Source organism: Marmota monax, unplaced genomic scaffold (assembly GCF_021218885.2).
Source record: "Marmota monax isolate L192 unplaced genomic scaffold, Marmota_monax_Labrador192_F-V1.1 WCK01_AAM20220418_F8-fsc00334, whole genome shotgun sequence".
Lineage (NCBI taxonomy): Eukaryota > Metazoa > Chordata > Mammalia > Rodentia > Sciuridae > Marmota > Marmota monax.
Window position 1 is genome coordinate 986,295 of NW_026692252.1, and position 20,462 is coordinate 1,006,756.

At 44.7% G+C, this 20,462-nt stretch overlaps 1 protein-coding gene across 1 annotated transcript; it reads left to right on the forward strand.

The window, feature by feature from the left end:
* Positions 1-9,923: 9,923 nt before the first annotated feature.
* On the forward strand, positions 9,924-19,546 carry LOC124086190 (phosphatidylinositol 4,5-bisphosphate 3-kinase catalytic subunit delta isoform-like). Its single transcript, XM_046434215.1, is given in 22 exon segments — positions 9,924-10,023; positions 11,327-11,403; positions 11,557-11,706; positions 12,097-12,186; positions 13,279-13,499; positions 14,141-14,238; positions 14,327-14,457; positions 14,839-14,889; positions 14,962-14,994; positions 14,996-15,130; positions 15,217-15,338; positions 15,534-15,677; positions 15,823-15,922; positions 16,040-16,218; positions 16,317-16,429; positions 16,590-16,668; positions 17,139-17,306; positions 17,429-17,433; positions 17,867-17,985; positions 18,158-18,303; positions 18,650-18,782; positions 19,388-19,546. Coding segments are annotated over 22 exon segments (2,553 nt in total).
* The last annotated feature ends 916 nt before the right edge of the window (positions 19,547-20,462 follow it).

The window sequence follows — 20,462 nt, forward strand, 5'->3', positions numbered from 1 at the left end:
TATACAAACTGAACTATATCCCCAGTCCTTATATTCTTAATCTGAATGTGTTCAATTGGGAATTTTTGGCTCAGGATGAGCATACCAAAACTCATATGTATAATTTTGACCAGTTCTTCCCAAACTCAAGTGTTCACTTAAACTTAAAGAGTTAGTGTTCTTCACATACACTTGATAATTTGTATTCTTCTTTTCTTTCCATTACCTTCAAACTACCTTGGCAAAGTCCTGAAGTCAGATAACTATAATAATAAAAACTCTTATTCTTCTAACAAAGAACAGACTTACCATTAAGTTCTGTGATGCACTACTGATGTACCACTTTATTTATTTATTTATTTATTTATTTATTTATTTTTAACTTAATAATGTAACTTTAATTAAATGGTGCACAATGAATTTAAACCTTAGGCTGTGTGAACTGAAAGATCATAATATAGCATGCTATCATGTACATTCAAGAAGGTGTAAATAGTTCATGAATTCATGTAGGGCTACCCTTACTGTACATGAAGGTTCCCAAGTAGACAGAGTGAAAAATGATATAGTAAATTTTTGATTGATGTCTCTTTCAAAGATTTATGTAAGAGGCAAATAGAAACTATTGTAAGTATACCTCAAAAGTACTGTGGGATTGGCTCCAGTTTAGTACAATAAGGTAAATCTGCATTAAATAGAGCCTTACAATTGTTTTGGCTTCCTATTGTGTATAAAAATACATTTGCAGAGGCTGATTTTGTGGCTCAGTGGCAGAGCCATTGCCTTGCACATATGAACCACTGTGTTCAAAGATTTAAAGAAATAAATTTACAACACATTGTAGGGCATTAATTTTGCAAAGACATTATATCTTACAAAAGTGTGTACACTGACTTAAAAAAATCCTTTTTGATAAAATTTGTTGCAATCATGTGAGTATTTTTTTTTACTTTCTTATGATTTCAAAGCTGTGTGGCCCCATCTCCCTGTGGGGTAAACAAGCTATTGTCAAAGTTTTCAGGGAAGCTATAGGGATATATATTAAAAAAAAAAAGATTATCACTTTTAAATACTCTGCTCATGTCAGTCACAGTGCACTAAGTGTACATTTTCCTCCAAGCTCCAAAAAGTACACAGAGGGCCTCTTTCCTCAGAAGTGTACTGTCTAATACTTGGTGGTGCAAATGATGAAAGACAAAACTTATGGAAATAGATAAATCATGGTGTACACTGCAACTGCTACAGGAGCTCAAAGAAGGAGAGAAGTTAGTTAGTTGTGGATAGGTAATATGGCTTTTTTGAAATAAAAGAACTTCAGTAAGGAAATTTGAATAGGGTAGGATTGGCAAAGAAATGAGGAAAGGAATTTATGGAAGTATGAAAGGAATGGCAAGGAGTAGAGTGAGTGAAGGACCTGCAAAATGATTGTTATGAGTGCAGTGAATTAATTAAATAATCATTTTAGACTAGCAGTTTGGAGCAAGTGGAAGACAAAAGTCTGAATCTCTTATTTAACCTTCATGGTTTTAACATAGATTATTTATCTACGAAGTGGCAGTAGGAAAATAGATCCCCAGGAAAATAAATCTAATCATTTTACTCAGGATGTGTTAGAAGTGAAGAACATAATGGGTGGTAACTTAGATGATATAAGGTGGTTACTGATGACTAAGGGTTACAAAAATGGTGGAGAATAGATGATTACAGAAATATTAATAGAAAGAATGGCAATACATGGAAGATTTTTTTCAATTACTATGGTTATTAGTCAATGATGAAAATGTTGCAAATTTATGTATAATGTTGCAATAATTATGGGTTTCAGAATTTGGAGTTTGAGTATTCCCTTTCTTCTTGCCAACAATAATATCAGGAAAATTATTACATTATTTGTACCTAAGTTTTCCCAAACCTATAATGAAAATGAAATTATTTATATGAGGACTGAACAAGTTAACACATAAAATTCCCAGCAAATCCCTGGTACTTAATAGGAACTCAAAAAAATATTATCTCCCATCCCACTAAGTTAAAACTAAAACATCCTATAAACAAAATGGAAATCAACTTCAATCTCAGTTGCTAGAAATGGAATTAGGTATTTTCCACAAATGATGCTAAGTTGAACCATATTAAGTAATTGATAAATACTAGTTGTTAATACTATTGTTGTTGTTACTGTCAGAGAAAGTGAAAAATATTGGTAGAATAAATGCTGCCGAGAACAAAGTTATGGTCATGAAATTAACAAGAAAAGTCAAAGTACGATGTTATCCCTGGTGTATTATGTTGCAAAAAAATAAGATAAGAACTGCAGAATCATTCCAAAAATAGATGTAGTTAATAACCAAAGTGGTTGGCTTTTGTAATTCTCATTTCTGGTCAGGACTTCCTCTTAATTAAGGAGCAACACTAGGTAATGCTTATTTAAGTACCTGAATTGCAACAAAATTATGACTTGTACACTGTTGCCAAAAATTCTCCTTAGGAGATACTCAACCTGCCACGGATTGCAAACTAGCAATCTATTTTAACATAGGGGAAAACAGGAAACTATGAATGAACAAAAAAAAAAAAAAAAACAGTTCCCTGTGATAGTTTTTCTTAAAACCAAACACCAAATATTGGATTTCCCTTGGGTTAGAAAATGAATAAATACACAGATTTGCAATGACCAGGTGGCTTTAATAGAGAGAATAAATTACTGACACATGAGGAGTAGACAGTTCTTCATCTGCTGTTGAGCTTTTCATTCTTTGTGGAGCAGATGATCTAAATAAAGCAGCCAAAAATAACAGGTTTTTTTTTTTTTTTTTTTTTTTTTTTTTTTTTTTTTTTTTTTTTTTTTTTTTTTGCATTAAGCCACTGAAAACTTTAAGCATCTACTGTTTAAATAACATTCAAGATCATGTTCAAGATAACAAGCATTAAAAAAACTTTGGATTTTTTTTTCATTTGTGAAACCCCTTTGTCCATCTTATACAATATCAAAGCACAGAGACTAATGTGCAGATGAACATATATTTAGGAACAACATGGAAGAGACAGATTGGAAGAAACAGGTGCTCTTTATGGAGATGGTTTAACACAGGGTTGTTAAATTGTATTGATAGACTCTAACTAATATGGATAACATCACCTTTTCTGAGTCCAAACAAAACTTGGATCTAAGTCATTGTTGCTTTAAATCTGATGATCTCATATATTCTACACATTTCCATTTACTATATGGAAGTCAAATACAACGAACTCAAATGCATTTCTCCTCCTATAATTGGTCATATGCATAAATGCAGTTAGAATTCAAATTGCACTCTAATAACACCCATTCAGTATTTTGTGAATTTGTCATATAAAAAAAGTGTTTACATAGATCAAGGAAGAGTCTGTGATGTAGGAAGAGATAAAACAGAAAATATTACCTGGGTTACCAATGGAGGAGATAATATAACTCTATTCAACATTGTTATGTTTTTAAAATGTTTGAATTGGTGCATTATATATATATAATATTGGAGTTCAATTTGATATATTCATAAATACATATTACAACATTTGCTCAATTCCAATCCCCAGTACTTTTCATTCAACCCCTCCTTCCAGCCATGATCCTCATCCTCTACTCTCTGTCTTCATTCTATTTAATTATTTATCTTTAATAGATACATTATGGTTTCATACATAAGAGGAATGCATGGGATGACTTGTCGCATACAGGTACATAATTTAATGAAATTTATGCCTTAGTTCTTCCCTTTTCCCCCTTTTCTCCCTTCCATTTTTGAGATGTATTGTATTCTGTTATAAATAAGATGTGGTTTTCACTTTAAGAACTCTACTCATCAAGTAAAAACCACATCTCTTTATCTGTCTTCCCCAATATCCTACTTCCCTGGAATAACCATCATCAACTTTTTAAGAGAAGCCTTTAGAATCTGTGCATGTACATCAACAGTTGAATAAATGCTCAAACCATTAAGTCTACAGTGCATTTTAAGAATACTTTAAATTTATGAAACATCTTCAACCATCTTGAATAATTTAAAATCTTAGCCACTTTTCTGGATGTACGCATGAATTATATAAAAATGGGATTATGTCTCCACTCAATGTTTGCAACTTACTTTAAAAAATTCCACATTGTCTCACAGCCTCTCTTCACTATTATACATGGAGATTTACTTCATACTATTCAATGTCTATACCCTTGCCGCAGTCCGGCTGGCTGCAGCAAAATAACCGGGGGGTGACGAATAACTTGTGTATGTTGATACAGCTGGAGTAGGAGCCGTTTATTGTAGGACAGGAGCAGTATTTATACATTCCACACAGCTTATCTAATTAGCATAAACTAGATACATCAGTCAACCAATAAGGGATCTCCACACTTAATGGCTTGTTTTTGTTACTTCTCAAACCACTCCCTCTGGCATTTTGCCAGGCACCATCCAGACTTGTTTACGAACTCTAACATTCTCCTGGCAAAATGCCAGGTGTTATTTTGACTTGTTTACAGACTCTAACATTTCCCCCTTTTGTTTAATTTAAATAACGACCATAGTGGTTTTTACAGAAACACCATAAATAACCTGCCACAAACAGAAAGGGAGGATACAAAATGCCACAATACCAAGCCAATTGATGGCTCCATGCAAGAAGCCCTTGGAAAAATTATACCAGCAATGACACCATTAGCAAAGATACCGAGTTACAATTTGTTGTAGATTACAGTTTGTTGTCTCAGTCCAGATAAAGCAGTGTCTCAATAGATTAACTCACAGTCCAGGTAAATCACAGTCCAGGTAAGTTCTGCAGGCAGCTAGCTTAAATCACAGTCCAGGTAAGTTCTGCAGGTAGCTAGCCTAAGCTGTAGTAGCAGAAACAGCAACAGCTCCGAAGTCTCCTCCGGTTTTCAGCAACACTGGAAATTTTTCCACCTTGGTCTTTACCGGCACTGGGACGAAGGCAGGAACTCCGGATGGCTAAAGAAAATCCTGTAGCATTCCACTAAGAAAACAACCTTCTGAACAATTTAGTACATTATCTCAAGGTTTTTTTGCATTTGAAATAAGCATTAATAGTGCTCATTACTCATCAGCTTCCAGGTGTGGGAGAACCATTGTAGCTTAGTTATTGGCATTGAAAATGACCAAACATCAGGGACACCAGTAGTGTCTTCTGCTGGCTGTATTGCCTAGGCAGCCCCAGATGGCCCTGGGGAGTGTCCCGGACTCAAACTGCTACTGGGCACAGGGAGCAAGAGCCTGTGTGACTGTGCCTCCAGGTCAGGTCTAGATTTGGGCTCTCAGCAGTGGAAGAGCCGGCTGCTGCCATTTGGAAAGCCCTTGCTGCGCCATGACCACCTTGCGCATGTGGCAGCTGCGGCGCCGTTTCACGCACCCTCTGGTAACGAAAAGTATTCAGTAATAGCCTTTTGTTGCAACTTTTTTCCTGATAATCCTTCTTCTTCTTAACTTTCTTTTTCTTTCTGACTAGAGTTTCTGGGCTTCCATCAACACATGCCCTAACTATTCTTGGTTCCACTGGGGTGCCTTCTTCCCTTAGTAATTTACTTCTCACCCCTTCCATATTTTCATCACAAAGACAATACAATACACTGAGACAAAACAAGACACAAACATACTGTATCAATCTTTTCCATTTTCTCAAAATGGTAATTTTTCCTCTCGCCCTATCTGTCTAGGTTCGAGCAGATTTGCTCCCGTCCTATCTATGGACGGGCAGCTTTTTTTCGTCACTTACCCCCAAGTGTGTCGGGGCTCCCCGTACGGGCCACCATCTGCTGGAGTTCTGGCTGCAGCAGAATAATCAGGGGGTGACGAATAACTTGTGTATGTTGATACAGCAGGAGTAGGAGCCGTTTATTGTAGGACAGGAGCAGTATTTATACATTCCACACAGCTTATCTAATTAGCATAAACTAGATACATCAGTCAACCAATAAGGAATCTCCACACTTAATGGCTTGTTTTTGTTACTTCTCAAACCACTCCCTCTGGCATTTTGCCAGGCACCATCCAGACTTGTTTACGAACTCTAACATTCTCCTGGCAAAATGCCAGGTGTTATTTTGACTTGTTTACAGACTCTAACATACCCTCTCTTTAGATACATCCTAGTTATTTTCCAAAGGATGGGTACTTGCTTAATTCCCTTGCTTATAGAAACACTTTCTTATGCAATTGTATAATTATTTCTATAGGGAAAAGGAAGACATGATATATCAAAGACATCATAGACTTTTATTTAAATACCTTTTGGAATATCCATTTTTTAAAAATTTTTCAATGTCTTTTACTTTCAATAATCCATATGATTTTTTAAAAAGGTGTTTGCTTTTTCAGGGGACTACAATGTTTCTTTCTTTCTTTTTTTTTTTTTTTTTTTTTTTTTTTTTTTTTTTTTGCATATTAGCCTGACTGCATTTGGGCATCAATGAAGAATTATGTCTTATTAATAGATTAATAGTTTGTGGGGCAGTATATAGTAGGAAAGAAAAAAAAAAACATGTTTAAAATCTGGGTCAAGTATACAGAGAACATTGGTACTGTCACTGAGATGTAATAATACAATTAATTAGTAATACAGTGTATCTTTGATAAATCACTTAATAAATAAATATGCCTCTTGGCATACTTATTTGATTGAAAAAATATGCCTTACCTAAGCTCAGTTCAAATACAGATACTTTCAATAGAAAGTACAATTACACCCCTACCACATACACTTATAGGTATGTGGTAGTGGTGTAATTGGCATGAGATAATTTCTCCCTAACAGAAATAAAACATGGTGTGTAAATATTGTATTATGGTAGTCAGAATGAGATTAGATAAATGTGAAGAAACAGAGAAATGAGAGGAAAATAAAAAAGAGAATTTGATCCTTGAAGATCATGAAAGATTGAAAAGAAAAAGATATCCTATATGTAGATTACAGAGGTATAATGTTAACGTGCAACCCCCAGCCTTGTCTCTCCGGAATCAAAAGACATGGTATAAAAACAGATATAGTGGAATTGGGGTAGGAGAAGAGTAGAACTAGGAAATCACAATGACTAAGGTCCAGGAAAGGCCAGGCACTAATGATGATGGAGTACTCAGAAAAGTCTTAAATGAATTCATGAATATTTTAGCTCTACTAAACAATGATGAGCAGCTGCAATATGATTACTTCTATTTAGTTTTTGGACTCTTTAAAGCACATATTACTGGATAAGGCACATCTGTCTCCAAAGAATGAGCTGAGGCCAAGAAAGATCTGTCACGCAGCTACACAGAGGAAAAGCCAGACCTGGAGCACTCTCTTCTGACTCACTGAGCTGGACTTCCCTTATCTGGGATTAGTCTAGATCCACAGAAATCCTCCTCTTTCTAAATAATATCAATGCTAGATGCAGAAAAATAAGCACTTGTTGATCTATTTTTTCCTACTCTGTCCTGGAGTTTTTTATGTTTTATTCCAATTTCATTTATAGATATACACTTTACATATGTGCATCAATTTAATATTATTAATAAAATTAAGAAAAGGACTAAGAAATTCTCCTTTCTTATCAAACTTGCAATCTACCAACTTCAGGCCCATTTTATCTAGCTCTTCTTGACCAGGAAAGATAACTGAATTCTTAAGAGTTATTTTGGTCCATAACTGAATTCTCAAGAGTTATTTTGGTCCATACAAGGTGCAGTTTTATTCTCCCCATTTTTATATTTTCTTCAGATGTTCAAGAAGATGAGTGATACTACTTTACCTGCTTATTTCACTTAGAATAATATCTTCCAAGGTCATCCACATTGTTAACTATTGTAGACTTTCCTGCTTTATTAAGACTGAATAATGCCTCATTGCAGGAATATATCACATTTTACATGCAATACTTAACATATTTCAATTCATACAGGCAATGAGTAGAGTGGCATTTTGCAGAGGTTATGAGGAAGGGAAGGAGGGGACTTGTTCAAGGGCTTTAAAATTTCAGACAATAAAGATGACCAAATTCCAGATAAAGCATTGTACCTATACTTAATAATAGAGCATGTGGAACTTAAAAATTCTGTTAAGGCAATAGATCACATGTTTTGGTTCTGGTTACTACAGTGAAAAAAAAGTTTCAAAACAACAGTATAGGGATATGAAGAAACTTTTGGAGGTTATGGATACACTTGTTACCTTGATAGTGAGATAGAAATAGGTATGTGTATGTACAAACTCACCAAAATGTATATATTAACTCAAAAGAGCTAAACAAAGAACCAATCTAGGTGTCTTCAACACAGGAATGGATAAAGAAAATGTGGTATATATACACAATGGAATATTGCTCAGCCTTAAGGAAGAATTAAAGGAAGGCTTTTTCCCCTGTAAATGGATGAAGATGGAGAATATCATGCTATGTGAAATAAGCCAATTCCCACAAAACAAAGGTCAAATGTTTTCTCTGATATACAGTTGCTAATTCGCAATAAGGGGTGAGGCTAGGGAAGAATAGAGTCACTTTGGATTAGGCAGAAGTAAGGAAAAGGAGGGGAGAAGAGCAGAGGTAGGAATGATAGTAGAATGAATCAGATATTATTACCCTATGTGCATATACAACAACATGACTGGTATGATTCTACATCATGTACAAAAAGAAGAATGAGAAGTTAGACTCTAATTATGTATGATGTGTCAAAGGGCATTCTACTGTATAAATTTATAACTAATCAGAACAAATAATAATGTATATGCTAAATATAGGCATTTTTGAATATCAGTTATATATCAAAAAAAGCTATTAATCAACATGTCCTTATTCATAGGTTTTGAAAAGGGAAAGAGAAGGTGGTAAGAAGGCAGAAATTAAAAACTGCTAATCCTTACAGAGACAACTATATTCTTGCCCTCTCATTTTCTAGCACACCCTAGCCACCCATCCCCAGGGTAGATAGCCTTTGGTTTTTAATCAACCATTATTGGCATAGGCTCATGACAGTAGTCAATACAAGATAAAGCTTCCCACCCAGGCTTGAACATCCTCCCCTTTCTGTACCCTCCCTATACCTTCCTGCTGCCCTCACTCCCTGGACCCTCCCACTCCCTTCACTTTCCTGAGAACTTACTGGAACTTTATTCTGCCCTTCTGGGCAGAATAAATCAAGAGTGAGATCTTGCCTGAGGGGACTCCACCTCAAAGGCCACCAGCCAACAATACTCTTTCCTCAGCGCCTCTTCTTCTTCTTTTTGTTGCCTGATGATTTGCACTTCTTCCTCTGAGGCTCTGGGGTTTGAACCAGCTCCAGATCCACATTGTGCCCTCTGGTGGTCTGGAGGGGAGGCCCAGAGCAGGATATTTTTTCCATGTTGCATGAGCATCCAGTGAGAGTGCTCTTCTTGGACCTGGCAACTGGAGGAGGTGGGAGCTGAAGTGTCCTCTCTGGGTTGGTGGGGCTTGGAGTACTTGATCTCCAGAGAATAGGGTTTCAACATGATGGTCCTGGTTCTGGGACATTCTCCAGGGCAGCAGGAGTGCTGGGAGGCTAGGAGGAAATCCAGGTTTTGGAGGTCATCATCCACACTGCAGCCACTGGCTGTCTTATGTGGTGCCTCAGAAGAAGTGGCTTTTATGGGACCCACTATGCCTCTCTTTCCTAGGTTAAAATAGGAGAATCTATGATTCTGGGGAGGCTGGTTGGTGCAGAAGATCCCCAATGAGGAAGACTTGTGAGAGCCTCGCAGGACAGCTATGCCCGTTGAAACCAGCAACTCTGGTTCTGCAGCCCTGAACCTCTTCATGATCTGGGAAGACACCTCTGTGCCCCAGTTCTCCATGATAACCCCTTGATCAGTGAGACATTTGTGTTTATTTACACCTTGGTTGGCAGCTACCTCAGAAGCTTTTGTGTCCTGTTGGAGCATACTATGACCTTGTGGCACCTGCAAGGATGCTTCTTCAAAAGCTAAAGGAGAATATGAGCACTGGCCAACTCTTCCTCATGCATGAAATGGCCAAAAGGGACTGGGACAATTATATTTCAACACGAGGTGGGAGATGGAGTTGTCACTCTTCTTGTTCTCAGAAAGACAGACTGAGTCTCTGCTGGCCACCTTCCTGGGCTTCCTTTCTGCTTGATATCCTGAACCTATCCATGATTCTCCTGTCTCCTTCATTTTTTTTTCCTTCTACATTCTATTTCCTGGAACAGACTCATTCAGAGAGCCACCACAGACAAGATAGGGATAAACAAAGTCCTGTGGGTTACATGAGTAAGGTCCTGTGCCTTCCTCATCTACCTGCCATCCCTTGCTTTCCTCTCCACCTGTGTTCACTCCGTTTCTTGTCTACTTGTTTCCCTTTTCTCCTATTCTGTCATATATCACTGTCTGTGTTACCCACTTGGTGTCTATTCCCAAGCCCCAGTAAACCTGGTGTCTCTACTTCTTTACTTATATTTGGTGCCCCTGTCTCCTTATCTACCTTTTTTTATCCCCAATACCTGTTGTATGTCCACTTGTATATCAGGTGTCCCTACTTTTGTGTACCTCTTACATCTAGTTTACTGGTAGACTTTTCTTCCCCTTTCTACTGGGCCGGTGGTGAGTCCTTCCTGCTGCTCCATCCTTTTGTTAAGGCCAATATATTTAAATATGCTTCCAAGAAAAGTATTTTTTCCAGGAAGTGGGGATGAATTATATTCTCTTCCTGCAATGAGAAGGAAGAAAGAATATCTTTGGGGGAAAATGGCCCTAAGTCAAGAAGCATTCTAGGAGAAAGAGCAAGTAATGATGAGCCCATGCTCCTCTGCACTATGGGCCTGATATATCTCAACTAACAACTACACACACATACACACACACTGCTGATATTCTAAGCTATGAAGCTCAATTCCATAGGTCCTGAAACCTTGTTTACATCAAGATTTTAGGCCCAGCCAACCTTGTTGACAAAGTCCTCATCACATAGCTCAGGTGACTTGGATTTGGGTATAAATCATTCTGAATTGGCTGTTGCTCTAGCCCTTCTTCTCCCAAGTTTGCAGCAGGCTCTCCTGTGAACAAGTGGGAGGGCTCCCACATGGCAAATTTGTTAGGCCTAATAGCTCATCCATGATGTCCATGTACTCTTGGATGACTTCAGGTGGGATCTCCTTGGGTTCCTTCATCTCAGGCCCTTTGGTATTGACCATCTTGTTCTCATGTGCCTTCATCTTGTGTGCCTTTGTCTCAGGCATCTTGGTCTCTGGTGCCTTGGTATTGGCTGCTAATGAGCAGACAGGCCATGCCTTAGGGTTGGTCTTCCTGGAGGTGCATACTAGGACAGGGAGGGCCAGAACGGGGTGTGAATGAGGGACTGAGGACTATGTGCTGCAGGTGAATGGGCAGCATGAGTACCTCTATGGCAGCTACCTGCTCTGTCAGTTCAAGGTGAGGCCTGCAAGGAACCCTCTGCACTCTGGGATCCCTACCACTCTAGAAGGGGCCAGCATAGGAGTGAGAGAGCCAGACTGTGGGTCTCTCTTGGTTCCAGGGAATGGATATACCACCCATTGACAGTTCAACCTTACACTCTCATCTCAGTACATATGCAGCTGCCTGCACAGTGGACTGACCCCCCACCTGACGATGGTTCACTCCTCCTCCATCCTTGCCATGTGGGATGAGCAGAGCAAAGTGACCCCTCAGGTCCAGAAACCACACACCAAACTGCCCCCCATTCCCATGAAGAAGGTGAGATAGTGTCCTCCCCTTTCTTACCCTCTTTCTCTACCTCTCTCCTTTTGGCCAATCCTAGAGCCTCCTGGGCAGCACCAGGGCTAGGCATTGATCCAGGGGACTTTGGATGTTGCACTCCTTTTGGAGATTCAGGGCCTTGAGCTGACACCCAGGGTGGCATCCTGTCTGAGCTACTGCGATCCCAGATTGCCTACTTCTCTGCAGATCTCAGGGGGGCTAGGTCCCCTGGGCCCCTGGGTCCCTGTGTGGCAGATTGGTAAAGGATGGTGGTGGTGACAAGTTTCTGAACCTTGCCACAACGTTGGGACCCTCTCCCCCTTTCCCCAGCCTTTCAGCAGCCAGGGGAATGAGCTGGGATTTAAGCCCCGCTCCTCTCCTCTCTAGCCCTCCTCTGTGTCCCTGTGGTCACTGGGGCAGCCTTTCTGCATTGAGCTGATCCAGGGCAGCAAAATCAATGCTGATGAGCAGATGAAGGTAGGGGCTCGGGTACCAGGTGAGTGGACAGATGTTTTTTTTTTTTTTTTTTTTTTTTTTTTTTTTTGCACAAACAGGGTTGCTGTAGCCTGGAGGGGCAGCAGAGAAAGAAGAGTGGGAGGGTATCACACAAAAGTCACCTGGACACATTACTCATTATCTCTGCCTGGATTGGCTGTGAACCACATCCAAACAATAAGAGGGGAGGGGAGCAGGCCAGCAGGCCAGGGAGGCCAATTAATGGAAACCTGGGCCAAGCAACTTGTGGGTATTTGACTTTGGTGGAGCTTGTGGAATCAGGCACAGCCCATTGAAGTTGGAGGCCCAGTCAGAGATATGTAAGGCACCATAGAAGCTGGCTGCAGCTGGGCTGAGGTGCTTCCATTGGTTACCCACCCAGGGGTGCCCAGAGTCTGGGGGACACTGCACATGGTTCCCCCTGGAAGCTGAGCCCCCATGGGCTTGGGGAACAGTGCCCTGTTGTCTCTTCAAAAAGCACTTTCATGGCTCCTCTGCACTCAGAACCACCTGCAGAGGTGGATTTATTGTCCCACTTCTGTGAGTGATGCCTTTCTGGGTCCACAGAGCATAGCATGTCTTGTCTGGGTCTCTATTTTTGGCATTACTTTACAATATGGGAAGGGGGGTGTGTCTGCAGGAGTCACGGAGGATTGGGTGGGAGCAGCTCTGGGGATGGGCTGGCAGGTTGGAACTGGAACAGGTGCACTGGAGACTGGTCAGGCAGTCTTACGAGCCACATGGGGCTCAGAAGATGCTAGGCATGAAGGTAGCCAGAGCTATTAGAAGCAGAAGGGTCCCTGGAACTTCTGAACCCTGATGAGGAAACTGAGGTTCTGAGTTTACCCACAGAGTCAAGTGTACTGAGACTGGCTTGCCCCAGTACAGCCTGGGGTACCAATGCCCCAAGACACCTGTACCACTGAGCTGCCAGCCTACACTCTGCTGGACCACTCTCAATGCAAGAAGTAGATTTGGACCCCTGTGTAAATGGGGACCTTCAAGGAGAGGATTGGAACTTTAGATGGCTTGGCACCTTCGCTCCCTCACTCATGCCCTGTACCCCTTCCTGAGCTGGTGGTGCAGGCCGGGCTCTTCCATGGCAATGAGATGCTGTGCAAGACGATGTCCAGCTTGGAGGTGAGCGTGTGCTCAGAGCCCATGTGAAAGCAACATCTGGAGTCTGACATCAACATCTGTGACCTTCCGCGCATGTCCCGGCTATGCTTTGCACTCTATGCGGTGATGGAGAAGGCCACGAAGGCACGTTCCAGCAAGAAAAAGTCCAAGAAGGTGGTGGGTTGGGCTGACTGGGAGAGGCCCAGGCCTCAGACACCCAGTGAAACCCCTTACTGGGGCCTCTTGTCATCCTGCTCCCACAGGCAGGCACCCTGAGGACAGAGGTCCTGGGAGAGCCTGGGGGACAACAGTCTCTCTGCCCGCCCCAGTCTGGCTCCTTAGTCTGGCTTCCTGTGCTGCCTGAATAACAGCTCATGAGTTGCCTGACTTGAAATATCTATCCCAGACCTGTGGTCCTTAGGGGTCCTGGAGGCAGCTCCCTTGGTGGAAGGACAGTGTACTCATGGGGACAGAAATGATGAGTTGGTGGCTCCCTGGGTAGAGTGTGGCTGGGCCCCAAGTCACTAGATGCAGGATATGACTTGCCCCTTGTCCTGGGCCAGCTATGAGACTGGTGGGCTTACTCAAGTGTCTCTGGATGCTGGGTGTGAAGATGCAGGCAGCCAGGAAGGGATCTTGCTGGCTTAATTACTGAAACTCTGACAGGAAAGAGATAGCGGGTCATTCCCCTCCTTCTGGGTCTAACTTGGAGACCTTCCATGCAGTCTGGATCTTCTCTCCTGGTTGGCCTGGAGACTGGTTCCATTCTGCATATGAACAAGAAGAGGCTCACTCTGATTTGTAGTATCCTTGTCCACGACTGCCCAATCACCTGGGCCAACCTCATGCTGTTTGACTACAAGGACCAGCTCAAGACTGGGGAGCTCTGCCTCTACATGTGGCCCTCTGTCCCAGGTGGACCCATGCCCAGCAGGGAGAGGCTCTTGGAGGGTAAGGCATCCAGAACTGGTTCCCCTACAACTACATCTGTCCCTGCCTTCAGATGAGAAAGGAGATCTGCTGAAACCCATGGGTACTGTGCATAGCAATCCCAACACAGAGAGTGCTGTCACCCTGGTCATCTACCTGCCTGAGGTGGCCCCTCACCCTGTGTACTACCCTGCCCTGGAGAAGGCCAGTGAGGTCCTTCCTGGAAGCTGAGCGCTAACCAGGAGCTTTCCTGGAGGTCCTTAGAGGGGGTCCCTGGCCACCCCAGGCTTTGCCCATTGCTGGGGACTGGGTCATCATGCTGATTTGAGGCCTTCCAGTAGCTATGTGGCCCACCAGGGGATGTTGGTGATGTCTGATGACATTTTGCTGTCACAGCCAATGGGAGAGGTGCTAGTGGCCTGTGCAGGCTGAGCCTGGAGATGCTACTGAATGCCCTGCAGTGTGCAGGAGGGCTCTCACCAGCAAGAGTGGTTGGTAGTAGTGCTGAGGTGCAGATGCCCTGCCTAGAGCCCTGCCAGTGCTGGCCCAGGCCTGGGGAGCTCACAGCAGGTACACTTGTTGCAGATTCTAGAGCTGGGATGTCACGGGGAGCGTGGGCCTACCATCAAGGAGGAGGTGAGCTGGGGTGCTGGTGGGGCATGGAGCCAGGTGCTGGGCTGGAGGCCTCACTCTGCCTGTGCCCCTTAGAAGCTGCAGCTGCAGGGAATCCTGCAGCAGCGGGGGGTCGGGAGAGCTGTATGAGCATGAGAAGGACCTGGTGTGGAAGATGCGGCATGAAGTGCAGGAGCACTTCCCAGAGGCTCTGGCCCACCTGCTGCTTGTGACTAAGTGGAACAAGCATGAGGATGTGGCCCAGGTGGGTGGAGAGGGGCACCAGGGGCACAGCTGGAGTAGAGAGATAGCAGTGGGCCACCCACCACCTGACTGCAAAGCATCCTCCAGATGCTCGACCTGCTGTGCGCCTGGCCTGAGCTTCCTGTCCTAAATGCCCTGGATCTCCTGGACTTCAGATTCCCCAATTGCCATGTGGGCTCCTTTTCCATCAGGTCCCTGTGGAAACTGATGTGAGTCCCAGCTGGGCACTGAGGCCCACAGGCTGCCAGCTCCTCACTAAGACAGCTTGCCCTGGCAACCTGGAAGTGGGTGCTAGGTGGAGATGAGCCTAGGCTGGCCTCACCCTCTTTCCAGTCACCTGCCAGCTGGAGACTTCTGTCCTGAGTTTCAGAACCCCAGACTCAACCAGCCTTCCTCCCCTAAAGGGACGACAAGCTTTTCCAGTGCTTGCTGCAGCTGGTGCAGGTCCTCAAGTACAAGTCCTACCTGGGCTGCGAACTGACCCAATTCTTGTTGGACTGGGCTTTGGCCAACCGAAAGATTGGCCACTTCCTATTCTGGCATCTTTGGTAGCTGGATGCACGCTGATTCCTTGGGAACCTAGAAAGGCCATGGGGGATGAGGGTCTCCTGGCCTGCTGACCTCATGGTTACTGGGCTGGGGACGGGCTGTGTGCCACTCCTGGCCATTCTCAGCCCCATCTTCTCCCTCCAGCTCTGAGATGCATGTGCCGTCCACGGCCTTGTGTTTTGGCCTCATCATGGAGGCCTACTTCAGGGGAAGCACCCACCACATGAAGGTGCTGATGAAGCAGGTGAGGCTCAGAGTGCCTGTGCCTGAGGTGGGCTCCCCTTCCAGGCCCCTTCACAGTCATACTCCTGGTTCTGGCTCAGGCTCATGTCCACTGCTGCTACTCCATTCTGCCCACCAGGCAGAAGCACTGAGCAAGCTGAAGGCCCTGAGCAACTTTGTGAAGGTGAGCTCCAGGAAGACCACCAAGCCTCAAACTAAGGAGCCGATGCACTTGTACATGTGCCAGAATACTTACCTAGAAGCCCTTTCACACTTGCAGTCCCCATTGGACACCAGCATGATGCTGGCAGAAGTCTGGTGTGCCCCAGGCCTAGCCCCACCTGGAGCCAGGCCCTAAGCCCCTCCCCCACCCTAAGCCCCCAACCGCCCTGGCTAACACTGCCCTCTGCCTGCAGTGTGGAAAGGTGCACCTTCATGGACTCCAAGATGAAAACCCTGTGGATCATGTACAGCAGTGAGGAGGCAGGCAGTGGTGACAGCTATGGCATCATCTTTAAGAATGGGGATGGTGAGCCAGGCTGGGCAGGGGACATGCTGAGGCCTTGGCCTTCTTACCTAGCTCCATACTGTTCTGTGGTAGGGCCCCAGGGGGTTCCCTCAGAAGACAGAGCTCAGATACTCTGAGCCTTGCAGGGTGTATAACCCACTAGAAACTCCTGCCCTTCCAGACCTCCACCAGGACATGCTGACTCTGCATATTATCCAGCTCATGGATGCCCTGTGGAAGCAGGAGGGCCTGGACCTAAGGTCGGGCCTCTGTCCATCATCTGTTTGTTTGGGTCTGTAACAGGCCTCAGAGCTTGAGCCTCTGGAGGAGTTCCTGGTCTAAATTGACAATTCCATGTTGGCTGTGAGAGGGGCTGTTCTCACAAGAGGGGTAGGGCAGCTGGAAGGGTTTGGGTAAGGCCATTCCTGGTGCTCAGCTCCAATTTCCTGGCTTCCTACCCCTTGGGGAGCAGTGCCACCTTCTTCCAAGCCCGCTGACTCATTCTCTTCAGAGCAAACATGAGCCCAGCCAAGGTGTGCTCTGCAATTGGGTGCCAGTTCTGTGTCTCTGAGGCACCTTCCCCAGGGACCCACACCCCCTCTCGCATCCTCAGGAACTTGAGCAGTGTCCCCTGTGGTTTTCTTGGGCGCCTCAATTTCCTGGGGGTTCCAGTAGCCCCAGAGAATGTCCTTAACCATAGTATCTGCCTGTGCCTCCTCTCATGTGCTAGGATGACCCCCTAAGGCTGCCTTCCCACTGGTGACTGCATGGGCCTCATTGAGGTGGTGCAGCACTCTGACACCATTGCCAACATCCAGCTGAACCAGAGCAACCTGGCTGCCATAGCTGCCTTCAACAAGGATGCCCTGCTCAACTGGCTCAAGTCCAAGAACCCTGGGTAGGCTTTCTTATTCCTGGGAGAGGCTCGATAGAGTGAAAGGTGAAGGAAGGCCTGTGACAGTTTCCATGGCTGCTTGGCTCAGCTGAGCACTGGTCCACATCTGATTTAGGGCAGGACAGAGAAGGTCACTGTTCCCAGGTGTCCATTTTTCATGACTGTGTTATGCTACTCAACTATTTGGGCATTAAAACCACCACCATGTTTAGTCACAAATATGTAGCTTGAGTGGGTTCTGCTGAGTGTTTCTGCTGTGGTTTGAAATAGCTGGTGCTATGGCTAGCATCTGTGATATTTTCTGAGCCCAGAGCATCTACCAAGGGCCCAGTCACACACCTAGGGACTTGGCTGACAGATGAAGAGAGGCTGCATAGAGGCACAACTAACAATAGACCTTGGTTTCTCTACATGGTATTGTATGGAAGAAGGGGGCAATTTCAAGCTGGGCATGGTGACTTATGCTCCAGAATAATGCCCTTCTTGTTGATTAACAGAAGGCCAGATTCAAGAGGAGGGAAAATATAAGGAGCCCTGGTTTTCAATCTTCCCCACCCAGAGAGCCCTGGATCGAGCCATTGAGGAGTTCACCATCTCTTGTGCTGGCTACTGTGTGGCCACATATGTGCTGGGCATCCGTGACAGGCACAGTGACAACAACATGATCTGTGAGAATGGGCAGGTAAGGGGCACTGGGTTTAGCTGCCCAGTGAGCTTGTCTTACATGCCTGGCCCAGGGGCCTCTCTGCCCTGCCCACAGCTCCCAGAAGAGTGCCCCCAAGTCCTGCTGACTTCCTCTAAACAGAACCTCTCTTTGTGAAGCCTGTTCAGTAGCTACCCTTCAATCCCCTCAGCTATTTCATATTGACTTTGGCCACTTTCTGGGGAATTTCAAGACCAAGTTTGGAATCAACAGTGAGCGAGTCCCATTCATCCTCACCCAAGACTTTGTCCACGTGATTCAGCAGGGCAAGACTAGTAATAATGAGAAATTTGAAAGGTGAGGGTACCCAGGGCCCCAGTGAGGGGACAGTGTCCATCCAGGGGCAGGGATGGGGACATAGCCCTCAGGCTAACTCCTGCCTCCACCCTGGGGGTGCTGCTTTCTCTGCAGGTGCACCCCAACCCCAGAGTACCCTATTGGGCAGTGCAAACAGGAGGTCCATGGTAGGTGTAGGAGGCAGGCCCAGGCAGCGGCATTGGTTAGAGGATCTGGGTACACCCATAACCTGACCAGGGGCTGACACTCAGGGGCAGGTGCTGGCTGGATGCAGAACCCCTGCTTGTTTGGGGCTAGGTGTGGCAGGGAGGACCCAGGGCTTTATCTATTTCCTCCACCTCTGCAGATTTCGAGGCTTCTGTGAACAGGACTACAGCATTCTGCGGTGCCATGGGCTCCTCTTCCTCCAACTCTTTGCTCTGATGCAGGCAGGAGGCCTGCCTGAGCTCAGCTCCTCCAAAGACATCCAGAATTTGAAGGTATGCCACCACAGGGCCACACCAGACTAGAGGCTAGGGTCCACCATGTACTTCCCAAGGCCTGCCTGAACCTCTACAGCTGTGGAGGAGCCTGCCTCCCCTATGTATAGTATAAAAAATGAGCTCATCCTTGTCAGAGTGCATCTTGCCCAAAAAGCTCAGGGACCTAGGAGATTCACCTCACAGATGGGGGCCCTCATGCCATCCCAGGCCCAGCAGTGCAGTATGGTGGGAAGTGGCCAGAATGTTGCACTCCCTGGGCCTAGTCCCGCCCAGTTGCAGGTGAACTGTGATTTTGTTTGGTCATCCCATGTGTCCTCAGTGTCTTTCATGCATGAGATAAAGTCTCTTGTAGGTTTGCAAGACACTTTCCATTCCTGTCTTTTCAGTTGGTGAGAGGCAGAGTGGGAGGGGGTGTATTCCCTAAAGCTTCTCCTGTCCTTCTCTCAGCTAAGGTGAGGCTGCCTGACCATCTGCTTGCAGTTCTTTTAGGAAGCAATTTCAACAACCCGAGGGGGCAGCAGTACAGGGAGGCAGAAGGGATTGCAGATGCAGCAGGGTCAGGACCCCTGAATGTTGATGCAGTTGTGATGATTCTGTCCCAGGACACTCTGGCGCTGGGGAAGCACTTCCGGGTGAAGTTCAATTAATCCCTGAGGGAGAGCTGGAAGACCAAAGTGAACTGGCTGGCACACAACCTGACCAAAGAAAACCGGCGAGAGTTGCCACCTCTGAGCCACCACAGGCTGGCAAACCTGTTCTGAGGACAGCTACCCTTGGTTGTCCTAGATGGGGCCTCACACCTGAACTGCACCTCATAGGAAAGAACAACACAATTGTCTTTTGTTTACACTAGTTATTTAGACACACAAGAAATGTTTAAAGATCATGGGGGAATGTGATGGACATTATTATCCAAAGTAGATGTACAAAGACACAAATTGGTGTAAATATACTTTGTATACAACAAGAGATATGAAAAATTTTGCTCTATTTGTGTAATAAGAATTGTAATATATTCCTCTGTCATGTAAAAAAAAATAAGAAAAAACCAAACAGCCATGGCTGGGGTTGTAAGCTCAGTAGTAGAGTGCTTGCCTCGCCCTTGTGAGGCGCTGGTTTCAATCTTCAGCACCACATAAAAATAAATTAAAAATAAAGGTATTTGTCCATCTACAAGTGAAAAATAACAAAAAGAACCAAACACCGTAAATGCAAATGCAACCTCGTGCAGAGGATGGGTACTGCACTGTGTCCAACCACTGCTCTTGTCTTAGGATGGGCATTACAGGTCTTCCAGCTGGTGGATCTTGCCCAGCAGAGACTGACCTCCTCTTGGGGAAGCCTTGTTCCCAGGCTCCTCACCTAGCAGTTACTTGGCTTCCTCTCCACTTAGGACACCTCAATCCCCAGATCACCTTCTGTCACCTGTGTGGCCCACCCTGCATGTTCTCCATTGACCAAGTCTTGGGCAGCTCCCAAAGAAGCCAGGGCACCCTGTAGCCACAGGGATGCTTACTCTTCACTGCTAAAGTGACTCTCAGGTAGAGGATGCCCTCACCTCTTTCACCTTCAGGTAAGAAAATAATACCACTCTATTTACTGAACTTCTACAGCTGCAGAGGAGCCTGTCTCCCCTATGTACAGTATAAAAAATGAGCTTGGCAGAGCTCCTCCTGG